This window comes from Salminus brasiliensis, chromosome 7 (genome assembly GCF_030463535.1).
Source record: "Salminus brasiliensis chromosome 7, fSalBra1.hap2, whole genome shotgun sequence".
In the NCBI taxonomy this organism is placed as follows: Eukaryota; Metazoa; Chordata; class Actinopteri; order Characiformes; family Bryconidae; genus Salminus; species Salminus brasiliensis.
In genome coordinates this window covers 11,436,765-11,458,519 of record NC_132884.1, presented here as the reverse complement: position 1 = coordinate 11,458,519, position 21,755 = coordinate 11,436,765, and the positions used below count along the sequence as shown (strand labels likewise).

Below are 21,755 nucleotides of genomic sequence, written 5' to 3'. Positions count from 1 at the left end.
AATAATTTTCACAGGTGTTCAAATACTTATTTGCAGCAGTAACACACAAGTAATTTTTAAAAAAACATACATTGTGATTTCCGGATTATTTTTTTTTAGATTATGTCTCTCAGTGAACATGCACCTAAGACAAAAAATTCAGACCCCTCCATGATTTCCAAGTGAGAAAACTTGCAAAGTCGCAGGGTGTTCAAATATTTATTTTCCTCACTGTATATCCTGGCAGAAGTTTATGTTTGAAATATGGAGAGCGAGGATGTTCTTTATCTTTTTATACTTACAATGGCTTCAGAAAGCACCTCAACAATGTACATATATGCACGCCACAGTTCCCCATGTGGATACTAGCCAGGATGTCACTACTCAAATTGAAGATGTGGTGCAATTTTGATGTTCAACTTCTGTTGCCACTTTGGAAGTGTTTTACTTCAGAGAGCTCTGATATGTCTCAGCTGTCATCGATGTGTCGTTCAATTGTTGCACATTTACAAGCAGCAGGTCTCTCTGAAAACACTGTCCAAACAATTATTAGCTAGTTAGCCAGTTCCCTGTTACAGACAAGTATATGTATGTGCCCATTCTTGGTACTTTCAAAACTATTTTCAAAAACACATTAATTAAAGACATTAATAATGGCTCATATTTCCAAAATCATTCCATATTCTCACAAGAAAGGCATGCTCTACAGCTTTTGCTTTATTATGATTTTGAAACAGCCAACCCTTTAGGTTTCGAGAAGGGTGTACACAAAATTAGTGATGTCTATTTTAAAGCTTCCACCTACAGTGGGGCAAAAAAGTATTTAGTCAGCCACTGATTGTGCAAGTTCTCCTTCTTAGAAAGATGAGAGAGGTCTGTAATTTTCATCATAGGTACACTTCAACTATGAAAGGCAAAATGAGAAAAAAATCCAGTAAATCACATTATAGTATTTTTTAAGAATTGTAAATTATGGTGGAAAATAAGTATTTGGTCAATAACAAAAGTTCAACTCAAACTTTCAAGTTTCAACTCAAACCATAACCTTTGTTGGCAATGACAGAGGTCAAACGTTTCCTGTAAGCCTTCACCAGGTTTGCACACACTGTAGCTGGTATTTTGGCCCATTACTCCATGCAGATCTCCTCTAGAGCAGTGATGTTTTGGGGCTGTCGCTGGGCAACACAGACTTTCATCTCTCTCCACAAATTTTCGGTGGGGTTGAGGTCAGTGTACTGGCTAGGCCACTCCAGGACCTTGAATTGCTTTTTTACAGAGCCACTCCTTCGTTGCCCAAGGGGTGTTTGGGATCATTGTCATGCTGGAAGACCCAGCCACGTTCCATCTTCAATGCTCTCACTGATGGCAGGAGGTTTTGGCTTAAAATCTCACGTTACATGGCCCCATTCATTCTTCCCTTAACACGGATCGGTCGTCCTGTCCCCTTTGCAGAACAGCCCCAAAGCATGATGTTTACACCCCCATGCTTCACAGTAGGTATGGTGATCTTGGGATGCAACTCAGCATTCTTCTTCCTCCAAACACGACGAGTTTTTACCAAATATTTCTATATTTCTATCATCTGACCACATGATGATCTCCGAATTCTCTTCTGGATCATCCATATGCTCTCTGGCAAACTTCAAACAGGCCTGGACATGTACTGGCTTTAAGCAGGGGGACACGCCTGGCACTGCAGGATTTGAGTCTCTCTCGGCTTAGTGTGTTACTGATTGTAGCCTTTGTTACTTTGGTCACAGCTCTCTGCAGGTCATTCATCAGGTCCCTCCGTGTAGTTCTGGGAATTTTGTTCACTGTTCTCATGATCATTTTGACCCTACGGGATGAGATCTTGCATGGGGCCCCAGATCGAGGGAGATTATCAATGGTCTTATATGTCTTCCATTTTCTTACAATGGCTCCCACAGTTGATTTTTTCACACTAACCTGCTTGCCTATTCTAGATTCACTCTTCTGCAGTGTTCTTTACCAGCTCTTTGGTCTTGTCCATGGTTAAGTTTGAAGTCTGACTGTTTGAGGCTGTGGACAGGTGTCTTTTATACAGATAATGTGTCAAACAGGTGCCATTAATACAGGTAACAAGTGGAGGACAGAAGAGCTTCTTAGGTTACAGTTACAGGTCTGTGAGAGCCAGAAATCCTGCTTGTTTGTGGGTGACCAAATACATATTTTCCACCATAATTTACAAATACATTCTTTAAAAATCCTACAATGTGATTTCCTGGATTTTTTTTCCTCATTTTTACAGACCTCTCTCATCTTTCTAAGTAGGATAACTTGCACAATCAGTGGTTGACTAAATACTTTTTTGCCCCACTCTAAATGTAACTCTGTGCTAATGAATGTACATCTTGCAACTCTTTTTTACACTAACGTTCTGAATAGGTATAGTTTTGCTGAAAGATTGGAGCCTCTTATTGATGATCTAAACATTTTGGAAACAAAAGGAATACATCTTCCTTTTTTTAAAAAAAAAAAACTTTGTTTGGCTCAGTAATTCAAGCAACAGGAGATAACCTTGCTTTAAATGGTATGGTTTTGTGGAATCCTTCAGTGGGACACATTTCTGTAGGTTTTGTTTGACTAGTAAGGAAGAAGTACAATCTGTATTTACTGAGGATCCTCCTGGTCTAAGTTTCCGTTCAAAAAAACTTCACACTGAACATTGTAAGGTACTAAATGAAAATCCTTCTCTACTTTCAGTATTTGGTGTTAAAAGGTATTGTGTTTTCAATTCTTTACACAATTTCCATAGCTCTGACAGCTATGCTGTTGACATAATGCACAATTTGTTAGAGGGTGTCGTACAATAGGAACACAAGCTGCTTTTTCTATACCATATTAGACAGGGTTACGTGTTTGTGAACAGTCTGACCAAACACAGAGCTTTAATTATGGTTACATAAAACAAAAAAACAAATGTAATGCAGTTTGGTGGTCCCGCGTGAAAGACAGGAGGTAAGAGCTCCTTGACCTCACACAAAGGCTTGTTACCAATCTGGTTGCCATAGCAACATTACCTATATGCCCTCACTTGTACAGTGCTGACCAAATGAAAGGTGCAAACTTAGGTGGAATAAAGTTAAAATGTTAAAGTACAGACAACAAGCTGCAAATGACCACATGAAAACAGAAAATGCAAAAACAAAAAGTGTTTTTATCCATTGTTAAACAGTACAGGAGTTTAACAGGAGTACAAGAATAAGCACTTTACATGAAGAACAAGTTTGCTATCCCATTACACCAGATTCTTAAGGTAAAAATGGCTGAAACTCATAACATGAACACGTAAAAAGTGCTCTTTAGAAATGTAGAGGTGTGATTTGATCATTTCATTTCCTTTTCAATTTCTGGGGCTTCAAATTCTGGTCTGCCCAATACCGAACTGACACTTTGCATATGTTTGCTATCCTATTACTTCAAGTTCCTACAGTAATAATGTCTGAATCTCATGCCATGAATACGTTAGGGTACTGTTCAAGAACTTGGTGGTGTGATTCCATAAGTTTCCAAAAACCGGAAACAGAAAACAAACAGGTGACAACAGAATAGGGGCTAAACCTGGGAAGACTACCTGAGGCTGGAACGTAGCCCGGGAGCAAAGTGAGAATGGGCAAATCAAACAAAGGGAGGAAGGCTAGAACTCAAAGAAACCAACAGTCGCGGCGCCGCTGGGCTGACAATATTATGTTTAATAACAGAGGAGGTTTTAATTTCCACTGTTTCAGACTGACCGTCATATAGGCTATAATACATGTTTTATTTCTGGTAGATTTTTGTACTACTAAAAAAACTACTGAGCACTTTCTTCGACACAGTGGTGGCATCTGCTATTTCACATGCTGTGGTCTGCTGGGGCAGTAGCATCTCGACGGCAGACAAGAAGCGAAGAAGCGACTGAAGAAACTTGTTCAAGCAATCATTGTAACAATACAATGTGCGATACCCCCGTGCAATTAAGGGTCAATTTGCAATTATCTGTTTTTGACTTCTATTATTTATATTGTGTATATGTTGGTAATTTATCTACATTTAGCATCTGAATGTCTGACACTGTGAATTCCCCCACTGTGGGACTAATAAAGGATTATCTTATCTTATCAACCACACGACATAACTGTAAAATGTTTAATTATTAATTTAACAGACCCCCAGCCAACAAAGTTGATGTTCTTATTCGAATTCTCAGTTCCGCCTTCAATAGTGTGGCTGGGGCACCAGACTGTAACTGTCACAACATTTAAGGTGGAACAGAGAATTCAAACTGAAGCTTCAGCCTCATCCCCAGCCACAGCATATCACCCAAAAGCTAATTTAGCCATAGTTTAGTGTGTGTTTTTAGCTAGTTACTATTAAATGAACTTTTAAATTCTTTGGGTTATACCAAGCCCCTAAAATATGAAGGCAGCAAAAATGATTTGTTCTGTCAGTTTAATATTCTGTTGCCTCAACTTAATACATTTTTTTATTTTCACTGAAATGTTCCCTCATTTCAGTGGAAATGATTTCAAATGCAATTTGCTGTTAAATACTTTAAAATGATATCACTCTTAAAAGAGACAGTTCTTTAAGGGTTCTTAATGTTGTAGTTCTATTAAAACGTCTATATTAAACATTCTATTTATTGCATATTCTATATTTAACTGATATGGATATTGTGAATAAGTGGTTTTCTTGACACAAGACTACTAGTTTCTGATGGTGTGGTTGTCATGATGTCGGAAGGAGATAACTGCATTAGGCTAAATAATGCAGTTGTTTTAGTAAAAAAACATCAAGGCAAACTGCACATTATAAGAAATACACCAGAAAGGAGATGTTTTTTTGATTACCTTGTTGATTCTTCTGAGTTTCACATTTGTCCTCAGATCTCAAATATGCAAGGCTTGAGAAAGATGTGCATATGATCAAATATTTTAGAATGCAACTTGAGGTTCAGGGTAGGTTTGTTGTTTTCCCTCTACTGCATTTGTAGTAACTGAACAGGAGGTATGTTTATCCCCTATTTGCATGTTAGAACAAAAAATATGTACCACATAGTGAGCCTTGTGGATACATATGAAATAGAAGTTGTCTCTGCCATCTGGGTGAAGGACGGTGTTTGTCTGTGGCCTTCATATAAGAGTGAAGGTGTCCAGAGTGCAAACAAGTCTCAAGAGCAGCCATGTGAGAACTGAACTCCATACAACATAAAAGTGTAAGCAAGTATGTATAAATACACATTATTTGATAAAGTGAGCATAGTCATAGTGAGGTAGCATAGTAAAGTAATATATTCATTAATAATCATAAATGTTTTGCCATTATTGACCGATAATTACGTTGAAGCACGAAGAAAACTTCCACTTGCAGAGCAACAGATAGATATTCAGTCAAAAGCTGAGAATGAGTCTTTGAAGCCACCAAAAAGGAAAATAAAGTAAGCTTTCATGTAATAATGTCCATTGTTCCCTATAGGAGTAGTTAAGCAAAAAAATCAAATTAATATACACTATATCGCCAAAAGGATTCACTCACATATCCAAATCATTAACTTCAGGTGTTCCGATCAATTCCATGGCCACAGGTGTATAAAACCAAGCCCCTAGGCATGCAGACTGCTTCTATAAACATTTGTGAAAGAATGGGTCACTCTCAGGAGCTCAGTGAATTCCAGCGTAGTACCGTGATAGGATGCCACCTGTGCAACAAATCCAGTGAAATTTCCTTGCAACTAAATATTCCACAGTCAACTGTCACAAATGATTGGGAATGACAGAAAGTGGTAGGCCAGGTAAAATGGCAGAGCAGTGTCAGCGAATGCTGAGGCGCAAAGTGGTCGCTAACTTTCTACAGAGGCAATCGCTACAGCCCTCCAAACATCATGTGGCCTTCAGATTACCTCCAGAACAGTGCATAGAGAGCTTCATGGAAAGGGTTTCCATGGCCGAGCAGCTGCATTGGATGCAGTGGTGTAAAGCATGCCGCCACTGGACTCTAGTGCAGTGGACACGTGTTCTCTAGAGTGACGAATCACGCTTCTCCTTCTGGCAATCCGATGGATGAGACAGAGTTGAGTGGAACAAGTAGAACAGTACTTGTCTGACTGCATTGTGCCAAAAGTAATATTTGGTGAAGGTGGGATTATGATGTGGGGTTGTTTTCAGGAGTTGGTTTCAGCCCCTTAGTTCCAGTGAAAGGAATTCTTAATGCTTTAGATTTTGGTAAATTCCATGCTCCCAACTCACATATGCGCTTCTTGAATAATGGTAAAACATTCCCATAAACACAACCTCTAAATTTAATCATAGCACAGAATGGCTGGCATTGTTATTTATTTATATATTTTTAATGCCTGTGATGTTTAAATGTAATTTCCAGAACAAATTCCCATTAGAGATACAATGAAGTAAAAGTAAATGCCTCTAAAAACATTTTCCATTTTATCACAATTAATGCATAAGGCTTGACACAGTCACCATAAGCACCATAAGTCTTGGTAAGGTAATCTGTTTTTTTTTTTTTACCATTTTTCTTTAAAGACAAGCTACATTCACTTTTATGTGGTTACAGTTGACAAAAAACATAAGTTAATAAAAAAAAATCATCTCAACAACTAAAGTGAGTATTGGGTCATTTGGCTTAAACTAATGAAGAGAGAATTGTGGTGCTGAATAGCTAGTGCAAGAAAGAGAAGAGAGGCACAAAATTGACTTGACCGCATGACCATCTAATGGCCAGCTTAACGCAATGTCCTTACCATTCGGAAAAAGGTACATACATGATCCTAAAATAATACTTATGACTAACGCGATTGGGCTTGTTTTAGCTTCTGGTTGGCAGGTCTCAAGAAAATTTTAAGCTGCCAGACCTGCCCATTTGGTACATCACAAACACAACACTTGGTTTTTATATAATATTATTTTTAATAATAACAACATTATTGTCTGAATTATTCCAGAGCACACATTTGTAAAGCCAGAGGGCTAAGTTAATTGAAATTTTCCCACTGTATAGTCTGTTAATATTACAAGGTACAACAGCAGTGTAGGACATACATTTATTTTCAGGTACTTCATTCATATACTACAGAAACTAATGAAGGTTTACTAAAATATACTGTAAATTAAAGTTTGCAATTGTAGTTTTAATTGTCACTGTAGTGGATACCCACATTTACTTCTCTCCACATCAACTTCTCTCCATTAAAAAAAAAAAATCAGTTTCAGTTTAAGTTTAAAACAGTACAAAACTATTCAAACATACATATTAAAATTGTTCTGAAAACATGTTCTGAGAGAAAATGAACCCAAGCCCAAATAGTCCAAGATTCATCACATTTTCATAAATAAAAATTAATTATCTTATTTAAATTGTTTATAGAAGCATGCTACTAAATAAAAACTCTTCCAACTATATGTTTAAGATAATGAATGTCTTTGCCCAGTCAAATTACAAACCTGTATTATTATTCAAAATTTATTGAAAACTTGATAAATTATGCAACAACACACCATTGTTCCTTAAATTTATATTTACATAGAACAGAAAAAAGGCTTCCCTTGAAACATACATCATTAGATATTCACAAATTAGATGGTGGAGGTTTGAAGAGTCCAGTCCTCCGAAGGTATCGTACTATTAGTGGTACAGATACAAGAGTGACACTAATCCGAAGTGGGGCAAACAACTTGTGAACAGCATATGCCAACAGAAATGTGCTAGTGCCAGCAGCCAGCTTTGACTGAACAACAGATTCACTGAACCCCATCTTACACAGGACAGCAGCCATATTGATCCCACTGAAGAGAGGAATAAACATGAATTAGGGTTAAATATATAAAAAAAACAATAGTACAACACACAAAGTCAACAATATCACATATTGGAATACCAAACAAATTCCCTTTCATAAATAATTATTTTACCCTAAACATTTTTCCATTGAAAAATAAAACATATTCCTGGTAGCAGGGGAAACATGAAGCATTGTAATTTGTTTGTGAAACACACAGATTTTCAGTTTTACATATGTACAGAACCATTCTTTCCCCTAATTATTTGCAAAACAGCAGGGGCACCAACATTACAAAAAGAGGAAGGAATGCATGCATGTAATTATGTGTGCAGGCAAAAGAGTGGTAGAGAGAAAATGTGTGCTTGCTCTAACAGGTATATGCAATGGTCTAATAAGAGGAGTGGCTTTAACATCTTGCATTGTGTGTATGCTGGCAAGGTTCTTTACTTGTGAATTTATTTCCAGACATTGGAATGGTTTTCTTTCTTTTTTAATTCTTCTCAGACTCATATGCTTCCACAACCTTCTTTCTGAATGTCTCAGAGATCTATATGTCCAACTTGGTTTAAAATAAGGACCAATTGTCCAGATGTATCTTTATTAGCCCTACTAGACCTTAGTGCAGCCTTTGATACAATAGATCATACTTTATTACTAGAAAGATTAGAGAAAATGGTTGGAATCACAGGAACAGCCCTATCGTGGTTCAATCTATCTAATGGAACCGTATCAGTTGGTAAAGATAAAAGATTATCTTCAAATTACACAGAAGTAAGATATGGAGTTCCACAAGGCTCAATTTTAGGACCACTATTATTTACATTATACATGTTATCACTGGGTTCAGTTATAAGCAGACATGCCGTTAATTTCCATTTTTATGCGGATGACACACAGCTCTTTATATCAGCCAAACCTGACGATAAATTTAGATTACAGAAAATGGAGGACTGTGTAAAGGATATAAAACTCTTGATGACACATAACTTCCTTCTTCTTAACAGTGATAAAACCAAGGTTCTCCTTTTAGGTCCAAAAGACACTAGAAATAAATTATCCGACTTAATGTTAGACTTGGCTGATGCTTCCATTATTCCAGGTCTAGCAGCTAAACACATTCGACTCAGATTTATCATTTGAGCAACATATAGCTAATATTAGTAGGACAGCCTTTATGCAGCTTAGGAACATTGCCAAACTAAGAAACTCCTTATCTCTACAGAATGCAGAAAAGCTAGTACCCGCTTTTATTACCTCAAGTCTAGATTACTGTAATGCATGTTTGTCAGGTTGTTCCAGCAGGAACCTCAATAAACTTCAGCTGGTTCAAAATGCTGCAGCCAGGGTCCTTACTAAAACTAGAAAATTTGACCATATCAGTCCAGTTCTATCAGCACTTCATTGGCTTCCAGTTAAATTCCGTATTAAATACAAAATTCTTCTATTAACATATAAAGCCCTACATGGCCTCGCTCCTAAGTACCTGCGGGATCTTATTACATATTACGAACAATCAAGATTTCTTAGATCTAAGGGTGCTGGCTTCTTACTCGTTCCCAAAATTCAGAAAACCTCAGCAGGGGGAAGAGCCTTTTCATATAAAGCCCCCAACTCTGGAATAACCTTCTAGATAATGTTCGGGACCCAGACGCAGTCTCAATTTTTAAATCTAAGCTGAAAACTCATCTGTTTAGTTTAGCTTTTGGTAATTAATGTTTCCCCTAAGATAAAGGTTGCAGGTTGCAGGACACAGGGAATTGTAGTACACTGAGATGCTGGAGCTGTCGTCTCGCTGCTTACACACGATCACTCAGGTTTGTGGACGGTGGAGCAGATGGACGCTAGCGTTTCAGGGTGCTCCCGTGTCCGTGTTACCTTCTGGCTCTCTCCTTTTAATTAGGCTGTTATAGTCAGACCTGCCGGAGTTATCCGAAACACTGATACTGCTTAACATTCTCTGCTCAATAAAATCCTCCCAGAACTAACTCTCTCTTTTTACCTTTTCTGAGTAAATGGCCACCCAGCCCGACCTGCTGGAAGATTGCCCCCTGAGGTCCCCTCTATCTGCGTCAGACCAGCTGCCACCTACCAGTCCGACCATCAGGCCCCCCATATATAATTCACGTAAGACATGTACACATGAAAATAATCATCTCACCTAGACAGAGCAAGGTATGCAATTCCGAGGGAAATTAGGGATGTTCCAATGTGAAATGACACACCAACAGCCCCGTATTCCTTAAACATCATCTTCAATTGCTTTGTTTTCGTTTGCTTCTTTTCGGGCCCTGAATCTTCACCCCCCCCTTGTGAGATCTTAGTAGGCTGGACCTAATGAGAGGCAGAAAATTAAAAGTGAACAATGGCATTTTAACTACTCATACAAACGAAGGATAAAAAAAAAAAATAATAATAAGTTGGCTTTTCATTAAACAAAAGCATTACATGCAAGGTTTAAGTTCTGACCTGAACTGTTTGTGTGCATGTAGAGGCTCCTTATTAAATGGCAACAAGTCCATGAAAACCTTGTAATAAAAGGTGGTCTTGAGAAAAAAATTATGCTTTACATAATTCTGTGGGTAAACATAGTTCACATCAATAGTAGAGACATAGAAATACAATATATTTTACCAAAGAGGTGTTTACAGTGTGTGAAGTGTTGTGTTGAGGGTGTGTACAGTCCCTGATAATGCTGTGGGCCCTCCTAATTTGCCTGGTCCTGTATATATCCTGCAGTGAGGGGAAGGCTTCTTCGGAAATGGACTGTGCAGTCTTGATCACACGCTGGAGAGCCTTACCTGAACGGTGAAGTTTCCGTACCAGACCGTGATGGATCTGGTAAGAACGTTCTCGATTGTACTCCTGTAGAAGTTACTGAGAATTTTGGCTGACATGCCAAATTTCCTCAGCCTTCTCAGAAAATACAACTGCTGCTGGGACTTCCGGACGATGTGGTGCGTGTTGTGTTACCAGGATAGATTGTCACTGATGTGAACACATCTACATCTTTGTCTGACCTATGTGTAGCTCCTGCCTCCTCCTCAGATCAACAATCATTTCCTTAGTCTTGTCTGTGTTCAAGGAAAGATTTTTGTCACCACACCAGTCCACCAGATCAGCCACCTCCCTTCTGTACGCAGTCTCGTCCCCACCAGTGATCAGTGCGATGACTGTAGCAAACTTAATGATAATGGTGTTGCTCTGGGAGGCCATGCAGTCATTAGTGAAGAGTGTGTATACAGCAGAGGACTCAGCAAACAGCCCTGGGGGGTCCCAATGCTAACAGTTCTTGTGCTGGATGTGCAGCTGCCAATTCTGACTGACTGGGGTGTTGAATAAACAGCATTTAGTCGATAAACAGCATTCTCATATGTGTGTTCTTTTTACGCAATCAGGTGGTGCTATACATATTTAACAAATTGAATATAAAGTAATAATTAAAAACAAATTTGAAATTTGAAAATAATCTTAATAAAGTTTAAAGAAGGAAGGATAATATTCTTCTAATTATTTTTGCTGAGGGATATCTTATGCACAGATGATCCAGGATGGCACATCATCAATATGCATCAATGCGAGCTGTGGCAAGGTTTGCGGTGGCTGTCAGCGTAGCATCCAGAGGCTGGAGGCGCTACCAGGAGACAGGCCAGTACACCAGGAGACGTGGAGGAGGCCATAGGAGGGCAACAACCCAGCAGCAGGACTGCTACCTCCGACTTTGTGCAAGGAGGAGCAAAATTACCTCCAGCAGGCCACAAATGTGCATGTGTCTGCACAAACGGTTAGAAACCGACCCCATGAGGATGGTATGAGGGGCCGACGTCCACAGATGGTGGTTGTGCTCACAGCCCAACACCGTGCAGGACGCTTGGCATATTTGCTAGAGAACACCAGGATTGGCAAATTCGCCACTGGTGCCCTGTGCTCTTCACAGATGAAAGCAAGTTCACACTGAGCACGTGACAGACGTGACAGAGTCTGGAGATGCCATGGAGAGCGATCTGCTGCCTGCAACATCCTTCAGCATGACCAGTTTGGCAGTGGGTCAGTAATGGGGTGTGGGGTGGCATTTCTTTGGAGGGCCACACAGCCCTCCATGTGCTCGCCAGAGGTAGCCTGACTGCCATTAGGTACCGAGATGAGATCCTTAGACCCCTTGTGAGACCATTTGCTGGTGCGGTTGGCCCTGGGTTCCTCCTAATGCAGGACAATGCTAGACCTCATGTGGCTGGAGTGTGTCAGCAGTTCCTACAAGATGAAGGCATTGAAGCTATGGATTGACCCTCCCGTTTCCCAGACCTGAATCCGATTGAGCACATCTGGGACATCATGTCTCGCTCCATCCACCAACGTCACATTGCACCACAGACTGTCCAGGAGTTGGCGGATGCTTTAGTCCAGGTCTGGGAGGAGATCTCTCAGGAGACCATCCGCCACCTCATCAGGAGCATGCCCAGGTGTTGTAGGGAGATCATACAGGCACGTGGAGGCCACACACAATACTAAGCCTCATTGTGACTTGTTTTAAGGACATTACATCAAAGTTGGATCAGCCTGTAGTGTGTTTTTCCACTTTAATTTTGTGTGACTCCAAATCCAGGCCTCCATTGGTTAATTGAATTTGATTTCCATTGATGATTTCTGTGTGATTTTGTTGTCAGCACATTTAACTTTGTACAGAACAAAGTATTCAATGAGAATATTTCATTCATTCAGATCTAGGATGTGTTATTTGAGTGTTCCCTTAATTTTTTTTTGAGCAGTGTATGTATATATATAAAATTATGTTTTTATATTTTACCAACACCATAGCAACCACCTGGGATACCACAGTAACAACTTAGAAACACCATAGCAACTGCATTGCCACACCTTGATAACCACCTAGCAACTGCTTACCAACTGCTTAGCGTCTCCTTGGCAACAAACACCTACACTGGAGATCAAAATTAGAGAACAATTAATAAACATTTCAGAAATAATGTAACCTTTATTGCTCAATATTTGTAGTCATTTTTGTTGTGTCTTTACCATGCTACTAGAACACTGTTTACAAAATAACCAAGGCACAAACAAAAAACTTTATTTTGCCAAAAACAGCAATGACTGTAGCACAGAGAAAGATAACAACGTTTTTGACGGTCACAACAGTAATAAAATTAGTAGGAAGTGTACAGGCCATTACTTTGAGTGACTTCCACAGTTCAGTGACTATCATATGTTTCTCGGCCATAATATTGTTGTTTTCTATTGGGTTTAAATCAGGAATCTGGGCTGGCTGTTTTCGGTTTCAAGGAACTTTGCCTGTGCTGCGGTGTGACTGGGTGATAAAAGCAGTGAAGGAACCATATGTTGTCGACAAAGGTTCTGATAAACATTTGCATTCACTCCATCATGTAGCTGTACAACTCTTGCTGCCAAAAACATTTCCCAAATCATGACACTTCCTCCTCCACCTTTCACTGACATCTTTACACACTTTGGGTTCAGTCGTTCTCCAGTTTAGTGATGAATATAATGTTTCCCATCTGACCCAAATCAATTAAACTTGCTTTCATCACTAAAATAAACTTTGGACCACTTCTCCTCTGTCCACAAACAGCACAGGTTAGTTTAGCCTATTGATTTCTTCTGCTAATGAGAGGTTTGATCACTGCAGAGTGGTCCAAATGCTAAATGTCCAGACACTGTATGGCGAGACAGATTCTTACCCTGTTCAGTGCTGAACTGGCAAGCAGTCAGCTACAGTGTTAAAGAGATTGCCCATTGAGATTATCTGAATAATTCTGTGCTCTCTTGCATTTGTCTTTTTGCGACGTTGAAAAAACACAATATTCTATAAATCACAGATTTGGAACGACGTGGCTGATGGTCATCCCTTCGGCCTTCATCTGAAAAACCTGCTGGGGGAGGGTTTCAGTCACCTTGGAACATCTCACCATTTTGCAAAATCAGTGTAAACTGGTTAAAAAGTTAAAAAGAATTTGTCAGATAATTAAGGAGATTTGCACCACTGCTTTTTTACTCCTGTTTGTATAATTTTAAATAAGACTACACAGTGACCTTGACATTTAGGAAATTGTGGGTTGTTCTCAAATTTTAATCTCCACTGTATACCATCCTAAACTATTAACAGCTATTGAACAACATTCAATTATTTAAACATTTGTACCATTACAGTTAAAACATTTAAACAGATTTTAGGTTATAGCAACACATTAGCAACTGCCTAGAAAAACCTTTTAGCAACTCTGTAGCATACATCCCTATTCTATAGCAACAACCTAGCAACAGCTTAGCTACCAAACTGTTTCCATAACATCTACCTGTCAATGCAACATGAAGTAATGTTTGCAACAACATTACCATGACACCAAAACATTCAGCTTGTAGAAAAAAACTTAGCATCCACCTAGCAACACTAACAATCAACACCTATAAAATAGTCTCAGCTAAGCAAGCACCTGGCAAAGCCATGTAACAAAGTACGACAACAAGGTGTGACATGTAACAAATACATAGACTGTTAACAAATATTACAAGATTTGTGCCCAGATGCTCAATGGGATTTAGGTCAGGACTTACAACTCTGCTCCTGCATAAGAACCACATGTACAACAAATCTGGATTCAGACCCCATCATAGCACCAAGACAACTTTAGTTAAGATATTTTTCTTGCCTCTAGCCATTGCGGTGAATCATTAGTACTACCTAAGCTTAGTGCAGCTTTTGATATAATAGACCACTCTATCCTCCTAGAAAGGTTAAAGAACACGATTGGAATCACAGGGACAGCCTCATCATGGTTCATTTATGAGCTCATAAAGATAAAGGATGTATATTTAAAGGTATACAAAAGTGAGATGTGGAATTCCACAAGGCTCAAGGCCAACATATAGCTAATATTACTAGGACCGCTTTTCTACATTGCCAAGATAATAAATGCATTATTCCTGCATGATGCAGAAAGATTAGTACAATCCTTTATTACCTCAAGGCTAGACTATTGCATATTGTCTATTGAACTATTGTCAGGATGTTCCAACAGTTACCTTAGTAAACCTTAAATTGTTCAAAATGCTGCAGCCAGGGTCCTGTATTGTATACTGCAATGTTCTTTGGGGTCAATAAAGTTACAGACATTATCTTATAAAAACTAGAAAATCAGCATTGCATTGGCTTCCAGTTACATGTCATATTGATTATAAAATTCTACTGTTGCCATTAAAAGCCCTACACGGCACCTAAGTACCTGAAAGATCTCCTTTCCTATTAGGAACCATAACAATTACTCAGGGTGCTGGCTTCTTAAAGGTTCCCAAAATTTAGAAAGCTTCAGTAGGGGCTTTTCCATATAAAGCTCCCAAACTCTGGAATTAGCTTCCAGATAATATTCAGGGCTTATACACAGTCTTAATTTTCAAATATAGGCTGAAAACTCATTCGTGTAGTTTAGCTAGTTTATTTTGTAATTAATGTTTACCTTTAAATAAAGGTTGCAGATTAAGGGGTTTGTTGTGATAAACTGAGATATTGGAGCTGGCGTCCCGCCGCAATCACTCAGGTTTATGGACGGTGAAGCAGATGAATGCCAGTATTTCAGAGTGCTCCTGCGGCTGTGTTACCTTTCTTTTAGTTAGGCTGTGTGTGTGTGTGTATTATATATATGAGCAAGAGAGAGAGGCATATAAAAAGACACATATACATTTCTTTCTCACTGTCTGACATGAATTTAGAATGAACTTTTCACATTTTAGGTCAATTAGGATTACCAAAATTATTTCTATTTGCTAAATGCCAGAATAATGAGAGAAGGATTTTTTGGCAATTTTTAATACTTTCTTCAAGGTCAAAGGTTTAAATACACCAAGATTACTATGCCTTAAATGAGAGTAATTAGTAGTAAACACACCTGTTGATGTATTTTAAGGTACACCTGAAACACACTGCTTCTTTTTGTAACAGCATGGGAAAGTCAAGAAAAAAAAAAAAAAGATATCAGGAAGAGAACTGTGGACTTGCACAAGTCTGGCCATCATACTGCTCAGGAAGGAGACAGGTTCTGTGTCCCAGAGATGAATGTGCTTTGGTCCAAAAAGTCCATATCAACCCAAGAACAAAAGCAAAAGACCTTGTGAAGATGCTGGCTGAAGCTGATAAAAGTGTGTCATTATCCACAGTGATTCAAGTACTGTATCAACATGGACTGAAAGGCCACTCTGCCAGAAAGAAGCCATTAGTCCAAAATAAACATATAAAAGCCTGATTAATGTTTGCAAATGCACACTGGGACAAAGACCAAGAGATATGTCTGTTGGTCTGACGAAACTAAAATTGAACTGTTTGGTCATAATGACCATTGTTACGTTTGGAGGAAAAAGAAGGAAGCTTGCAAGCCTGAGAACACCATCTCAACCGTGAAACACGGGTGGCAGCTTCATGTTGTGGGTTTGCTGCAGGAGGGACTGGTGCACTTCACAAAATATATGGCATCATAAAGAAAGAACATTATGTGGAAATACTGAAGCAAAATCTCAAGACATCAGCCAGGAAGTTAAAGCTTGGGCGCAAATAAGTCTTCCAAATAGACAATGACCCGAAGCACACTGCCAAACTGGTTACAAAGTGGCTTAAGGATAACAATATCAATGTTTTTGGAGTGGCCATCACAAAGCCCTGATCTCTGTCCTATTGAAAATTTATGGGCAAAGCTGAAAAGGCATGTGCGAGCAAGGACGCCTACAAACTTGGCTCATTTACACCAGTTCTGTTTGGAGGAACAAGCCAAAATACCTGCCAACTATTGTGAGAAGCTTGTGGAAGGATATACAAAACAGTTGACCCAAGTCATACAGCTTAAGGGCAATGTTACAAAAAACAATTGCCTTACAATTCCCCCCTTATATTATTCTGCCATTTAGCAAATATAAATAATTTTTGGAAAAAGTATGTATGTATGTATGTATGTGTGTATATATATATATATATATATATATATATATATATATATATATATATATATATATATATATATATATACAGTCATGCCCGAAAGTATTCATACCCCTGTCAAAGTTTGACTTAAATTTACTTTTATTTAACCAGAAGTTATATTTTTGCCTGGAAATGACACAGGCATCTCCCAGGAGATAACACGATGATGTACAAGAGGCATCATTGTGGGAAAAAATATTTCTCAGCTTTTATACACATTTGAACAAAAAGTGGCATGTCCAAAATTATTCATACCCTTCTCAATAATTAATAGAAAAGCCTTTATTGGCTATTACAGCAATCAAACGCTTCCTGTAATTGCTGACCAGCTTTTTGCATGTCTCCACTGGTATTTTTGCCCATTCATCTTTAGTGATGAGCTCCAACTCTTTGAGGTTCGAGGGTCTCCTTGCCATCACCCTGATCTTTAGCTCCCTCCACAGATTCTCAATTGGATTCAAGTCAGGACTCTGGCTGGGCCACTGCAAAACATTAATGTTTTTGTCTGCTAACCATTTCTTCACCACTTTGGCTGTGTGTTTTGGGTCGTTGTCGTGCTGAAATGTCCACCGGTTCCCAAGGCCAAGTTTCTCTGCAGACTGCCTGATGTTGTTGTTGAGAATCTTGATGTATTGCTCTTTTTTCATTGTGCCATTTACTGCGATCAAGTTCCCTGGTCCATTGGCTGAAAAACACCCCCAAAACATTAGGTTCCCACCACCATGTTTGACAGTGGGGATGGTGTTCTTAGGGTTGAAGGCTTCTCCTTTTTTACGCCAAATGGTGCACACATCATTGTGGCCAAACAATTCAATTTTTGTTTCATCTGACCATAAAACAGAACACCAGAAGTCTTCTTCTTTGTCCAGATGAGCATTTGCAAAGGTCAAAGGGCTTTTGTGTGCCTTTTCTGGAGAAGTGGTGTCCTCCTTGGCCTGCGTCCGTGGAACCCAGCAGTGTGCAGTGTCCGTTGAACTGTCTGCCTTGAGATGTCGCCACCAGCAGAGTCCAGATTCACCAGGATGGCCTTGGTGGTGATCCTTGGATTTTTCTTCACCTCTCTCACTATTCTCCTGGCCAGCACAGGTGTCACTTTTGGCTTCCGACCACATCTTCTGAGATTTTCCACAGTGCGGAACTTCTTGTATTTTTTAATAATACTTTGCACTGTAGCCACTGGAACTTGAAAACATTTTGATATGGCTTTATAGCCCTTTCCTGACTTGTGAGCGGCCACAATGCACAGCCGCAGGTCCTTAGTGAGCTCCTTTGTCTTAGCCATGACTGTCCACAAACCAACTGCAGAGAGCTGCTGTTTTTCTCCTGTTGAGTTGATTAAAACAGCTGTTCCCAATGAATCAGGGTAATTAGGATGCTTTAAAACAGCTTGGACTATTTGGAATGGTATAGAACTTTGGATTTTCCCATATACTGTGACAGTTTTCAAAGGGTATGAATAATTTTGGACATGCCACTTTTTGTTCAAATGTGTATAAAAGCTGAGAAATACTTTTTCCCACAATGATGCCTCTTGTACATCATCGTGTTATCTCCTGAGAGATGCCTGTGTCATTTCAAGGCAAAAATATAACTTCTGGTTAAATAAAAGTAAATTTAAGTCAAACTTTGCCAGGGGTATGAATACTTTCGGGCATGACTGTATATATATACATACACACACACACTCTCTAAAAATTTGGTCTCCCATGGAAGACTGACTGCTGGGCTCTTCTGGACCCGTATCAGACAAGTTTCCCATCCAACTGCTATCTGCCCATTCATTATTTGCCACTATCATTATTACCACTATTAACCATCATTACTTTCATTATCTTTGTAAAATATTTTGCAAAAAAACAAAAAACAATATACAATTAAATTAGCATTCAAATCAAATTAGCATGTGATATCTTGTTAATTCAGGGCCCATGAGTATTCTATTGTAGCAACAAATAATGGCTTTTTTTTGTTTATGTTCACCAGCTGCTGTACGAAAGAACATTTTCACACTGGAAATGAGGAAGAAAGACAAGAATGATGAATAAGGAGTAGCTGTATGGAATCTCACAGCTATTTTTCCTTATTTTATTATCTAGGCCAGCAAAATACTTCCCTTTGTTTTAGATTTTCCACTACTTTACCATCAACATTCCATACAAAACTCAGTGTAGTGTATTTTGAACAACTGATGAGCATTACCGACATGATTGTAATGTGCATTTTGGATTTCATACTGTTATATGCAACTGCCCATTACATATAAATATTTTTTTTTTTTACAAAGTAATTTAACATCCTACCTAATTATTAAACATAACCTGTATTGCTGGTGTACACTGTTTAAATACTTGAAATATATTAATACAGTTACACACATTCAAAAATGTATATATATTTTTATTTATACACTTTATTACTATTATTTCTGCATTTATAGATTTCTCTATTTACTTCCCACACAAGTAATGCATAATGCATATGAGCAGTCAATATAAAAAGTAGTTGTCTATTTTAAGTTATTGAAATAGATCATTAACACTCATTTTTACTCGTTTAACTACTCACAGTAATAGCTATATTTCTTTACCAGGTGGGTCCCAGGCAGTTACTCTGGTCTCCCAAGTGGTTGCTATTGTGGTGTTAGCCTGTTGCTATATGATCCCAAATGATTGCTAAGATGTTGCTAGATGGTAGTGTGGTGCTGTGTTTGTTATTTTACTATTTTACTAAGATATATACACAATTATTTTATATGGGCAAGATCTGGACCACATCCATTAGTTGTCGTTTTACAGTATATCGGCCAGCTCAGTAAGTCGATTTGCGTTGAAATTGCTTATATTGGCAGTATATGACAGCAGCTAAAAGGTAATTGTCTCACCTGGCTGGAGGCAAAACAAAGTCAAACATGCGGACAGATTTTGCTAACTGGGATGCCTCGTGTAAAATTTAAGGGGTGACTGTGGTGTTCATGCTGAAAGAATGACACTGTTATCTAGTAAACATTTTCACCACAACCACTGGTTCAATACTTTTTAAGAGAAGTGTGCATTTGTAGATTACAGAGAAGGCGTTGTCTTTATCTTTGGGACCATGTAACGCAGCCATATAGAACGGTTAGATATTGTGGACTAAATGACAAAATAACTACGCAGCTAAATAGCCCCGAAGAAAATATGTAAACACATGCGCCGTGTAAGAACAAACACGAGCCGACAAGCTGGTTTATTCGCTTGTTAATAAACAATGTCTATTTAAAAAGCGTTTTACCTTTTTGACTTCAATGGTTGGTTCGTCCTTCGTCCAAGTAGCTTGCTTCTGACTAGAGGATGAAGCTCCTGATGGAACTTTATCCATGAAAAAATATCCAGGCACATTTAGGCTAACGTCATCGCTTGTCTTTCGACTCGTTCTCATTCGTGGGAAACGAAAAGTGGTGAATTCCGATACTGTGGTTGAAACCAACTTCGAGGTAAACACAGAGACGCTCTGAGCCTGGGTCAATTTTCCAGAAGTAAATTCAAATTCTGTGCGTTTAACGAAATCATTTTCTAGCGTTTCACTATGCCAGCATAAAGTATAGCTTTTTTTAAAACATTTATCATGGTCTCGGGTGTAACGTACTCTATCTAGTTCGTCACGCAATGCCCATGTAATGTACTGTCGTAGGTTTATTCCTACTTCCGCTGTTCCCGCAAAGTTACAACGATATTTCCATCCAACAGAATTTGCTGTTCGGCAAAGAAACATTGTCGCTTCGCTTCCTTTCTTCAATGGCGCCTAACCAGCGCCTGTATAGCTCAGCGCTGGTAATAATAAAAACTGCAAGTCATGCCCAGCAAAGCATCACGGATTCCCTATGCCAAACATTGAACCCTTGTCTTCGTTAAGGACACTGGTGCCCGATTCATTAAGGAATCGGGTTTTTGAACAGGTTCTTTTTAACGAATCGGTTGAAGAACTTCCAAGCCGAATCGTAAAATAAACTCTTTAAAATTAAACTTATTGTTGTCTTTGTTCACTACTGAATCTAATAACTTATTTAACTGTTCGAACTATGCTCGGGCAACTTGGAAAGTGGAAAGGGGTACATTTCCAATCCTGTTACCAAAACTAATATGTAATTAAAAACACATGTCAACGTATGTCAACTGTATGTTATTTTTTTGGTCCCCACAATCAAAAAAGTAATGTCTGGTTACATATTTATAGATTTCGGGTTTTTTTTGTGCCAATTATATTTAAATTTAAATATCAGAAATCTGAATTTAATTTGAATATGAATATGAAGGTTTGATGTTAAATTAGGTCTGTCTGAACATGCTTTGCATAATTTGAATGTATATATACGACTTTAAATGTAAGTTTTATTTAAGTAAAATAGTAATCTATTGTGGACAATTCTAACGAAAAATATACACAGTGGAGTTTCAAATTCAGTTAATCAAATTCAGATTCAAGTAAACGACACATCCGGGTACTTAGGAAAAGCAAACGAGCACAGATTCATTCGTCGCCGTTTTATGCCATCGTCTTTCAAGAAACGCGCGATGAGAGATTTCAATTGAGTCCAGGCTACATTCACACGGCAGGAAACTCGTCGATGTTTTTTCGTTGTTGATACGATTCAGTCCTTAGTTGCATTTGATGTGCATCTTTATTTTTATATTTATTCGGTCACGAATTGTTCGTGCCTTAGCCACAGTTTAACTGATGGTATGAAATATGAGAAGTTAATGTTGCTGAGAATGTACAGGTTATTGTAATGTAGCTAATCGGTTTATCATTACCAGTATTAAATGAGTACATACATTATCTGCCAGTACAGGTCTGATCACTCTGCTGGCTCACTGCTTACAGTGCAGTTTTTTTTATATTATTACTCTTTCAGAATGTCCAGTCTAAATTTTAACGCAATTTTTTAAATTGTTGTGACATTTGTTAAGCTGTTTTTATACAGAATTGCACAGCCAGGTTGCAAAT

At 38.5% G+C, this 21,755-nt stretch overlaps 1 protein-coding gene across 1 annotated transcript; it reads right to left on the bottom strand.

Moving 5' to 3' along the window:
* Positions 1–6,885: 6,885 nt before the first annotated feature.
* On the bottom strand, positions 6,886–20,644 carry fam210b (family with sequence similarity 210 member B). Its single transcript, XM_072683928.1, has 3 exons — positions 20,043–20,644; positions 9,936–10,108; positions 6,886–7,781 (listed from the first exon to the last, which is right to left on the bottom strand). The coding sequence occupies exons 1-3, from the start codon at positions 20,520–20,522 to the stop codon at positions 7,565–7,567; spliced, it is 870 nt and encodes a 289-aa protein (XP_072540029.1). The 5' UTR covers positions 20,523–20,644; the 3' UTR covers positions 6,886–7,564.
* Between the last annotated feature and the right edge of the window lie 1,111 nt (positions 20,645–21,755).

Excerpts from the sequence above, each read along its gene's own strand:
- fam210b (XM_072683928.1), bottom strand. The coding sequence starts at position 20,522 with ATGTTTCTTTGCCGAACAGCAAATTCTGTTGGATGGAAATATCGTTGT. Across the intron at positions 10,109-20,042 it reads CAACCATTGAAGTCAAAAAG|GTCCAGCCTACTAAGATCTC; the intron begins GTAAAACGCTTT and ends GCCTCTCATTAG. Across the intron at positions 7,782-9,935 it reads GCATACCTTGCTCTGTCTAG|TGGGATCAATATGGCTGCTG; the intron begins GTGAGATGATTA and ends TCCTCTCTTCAG.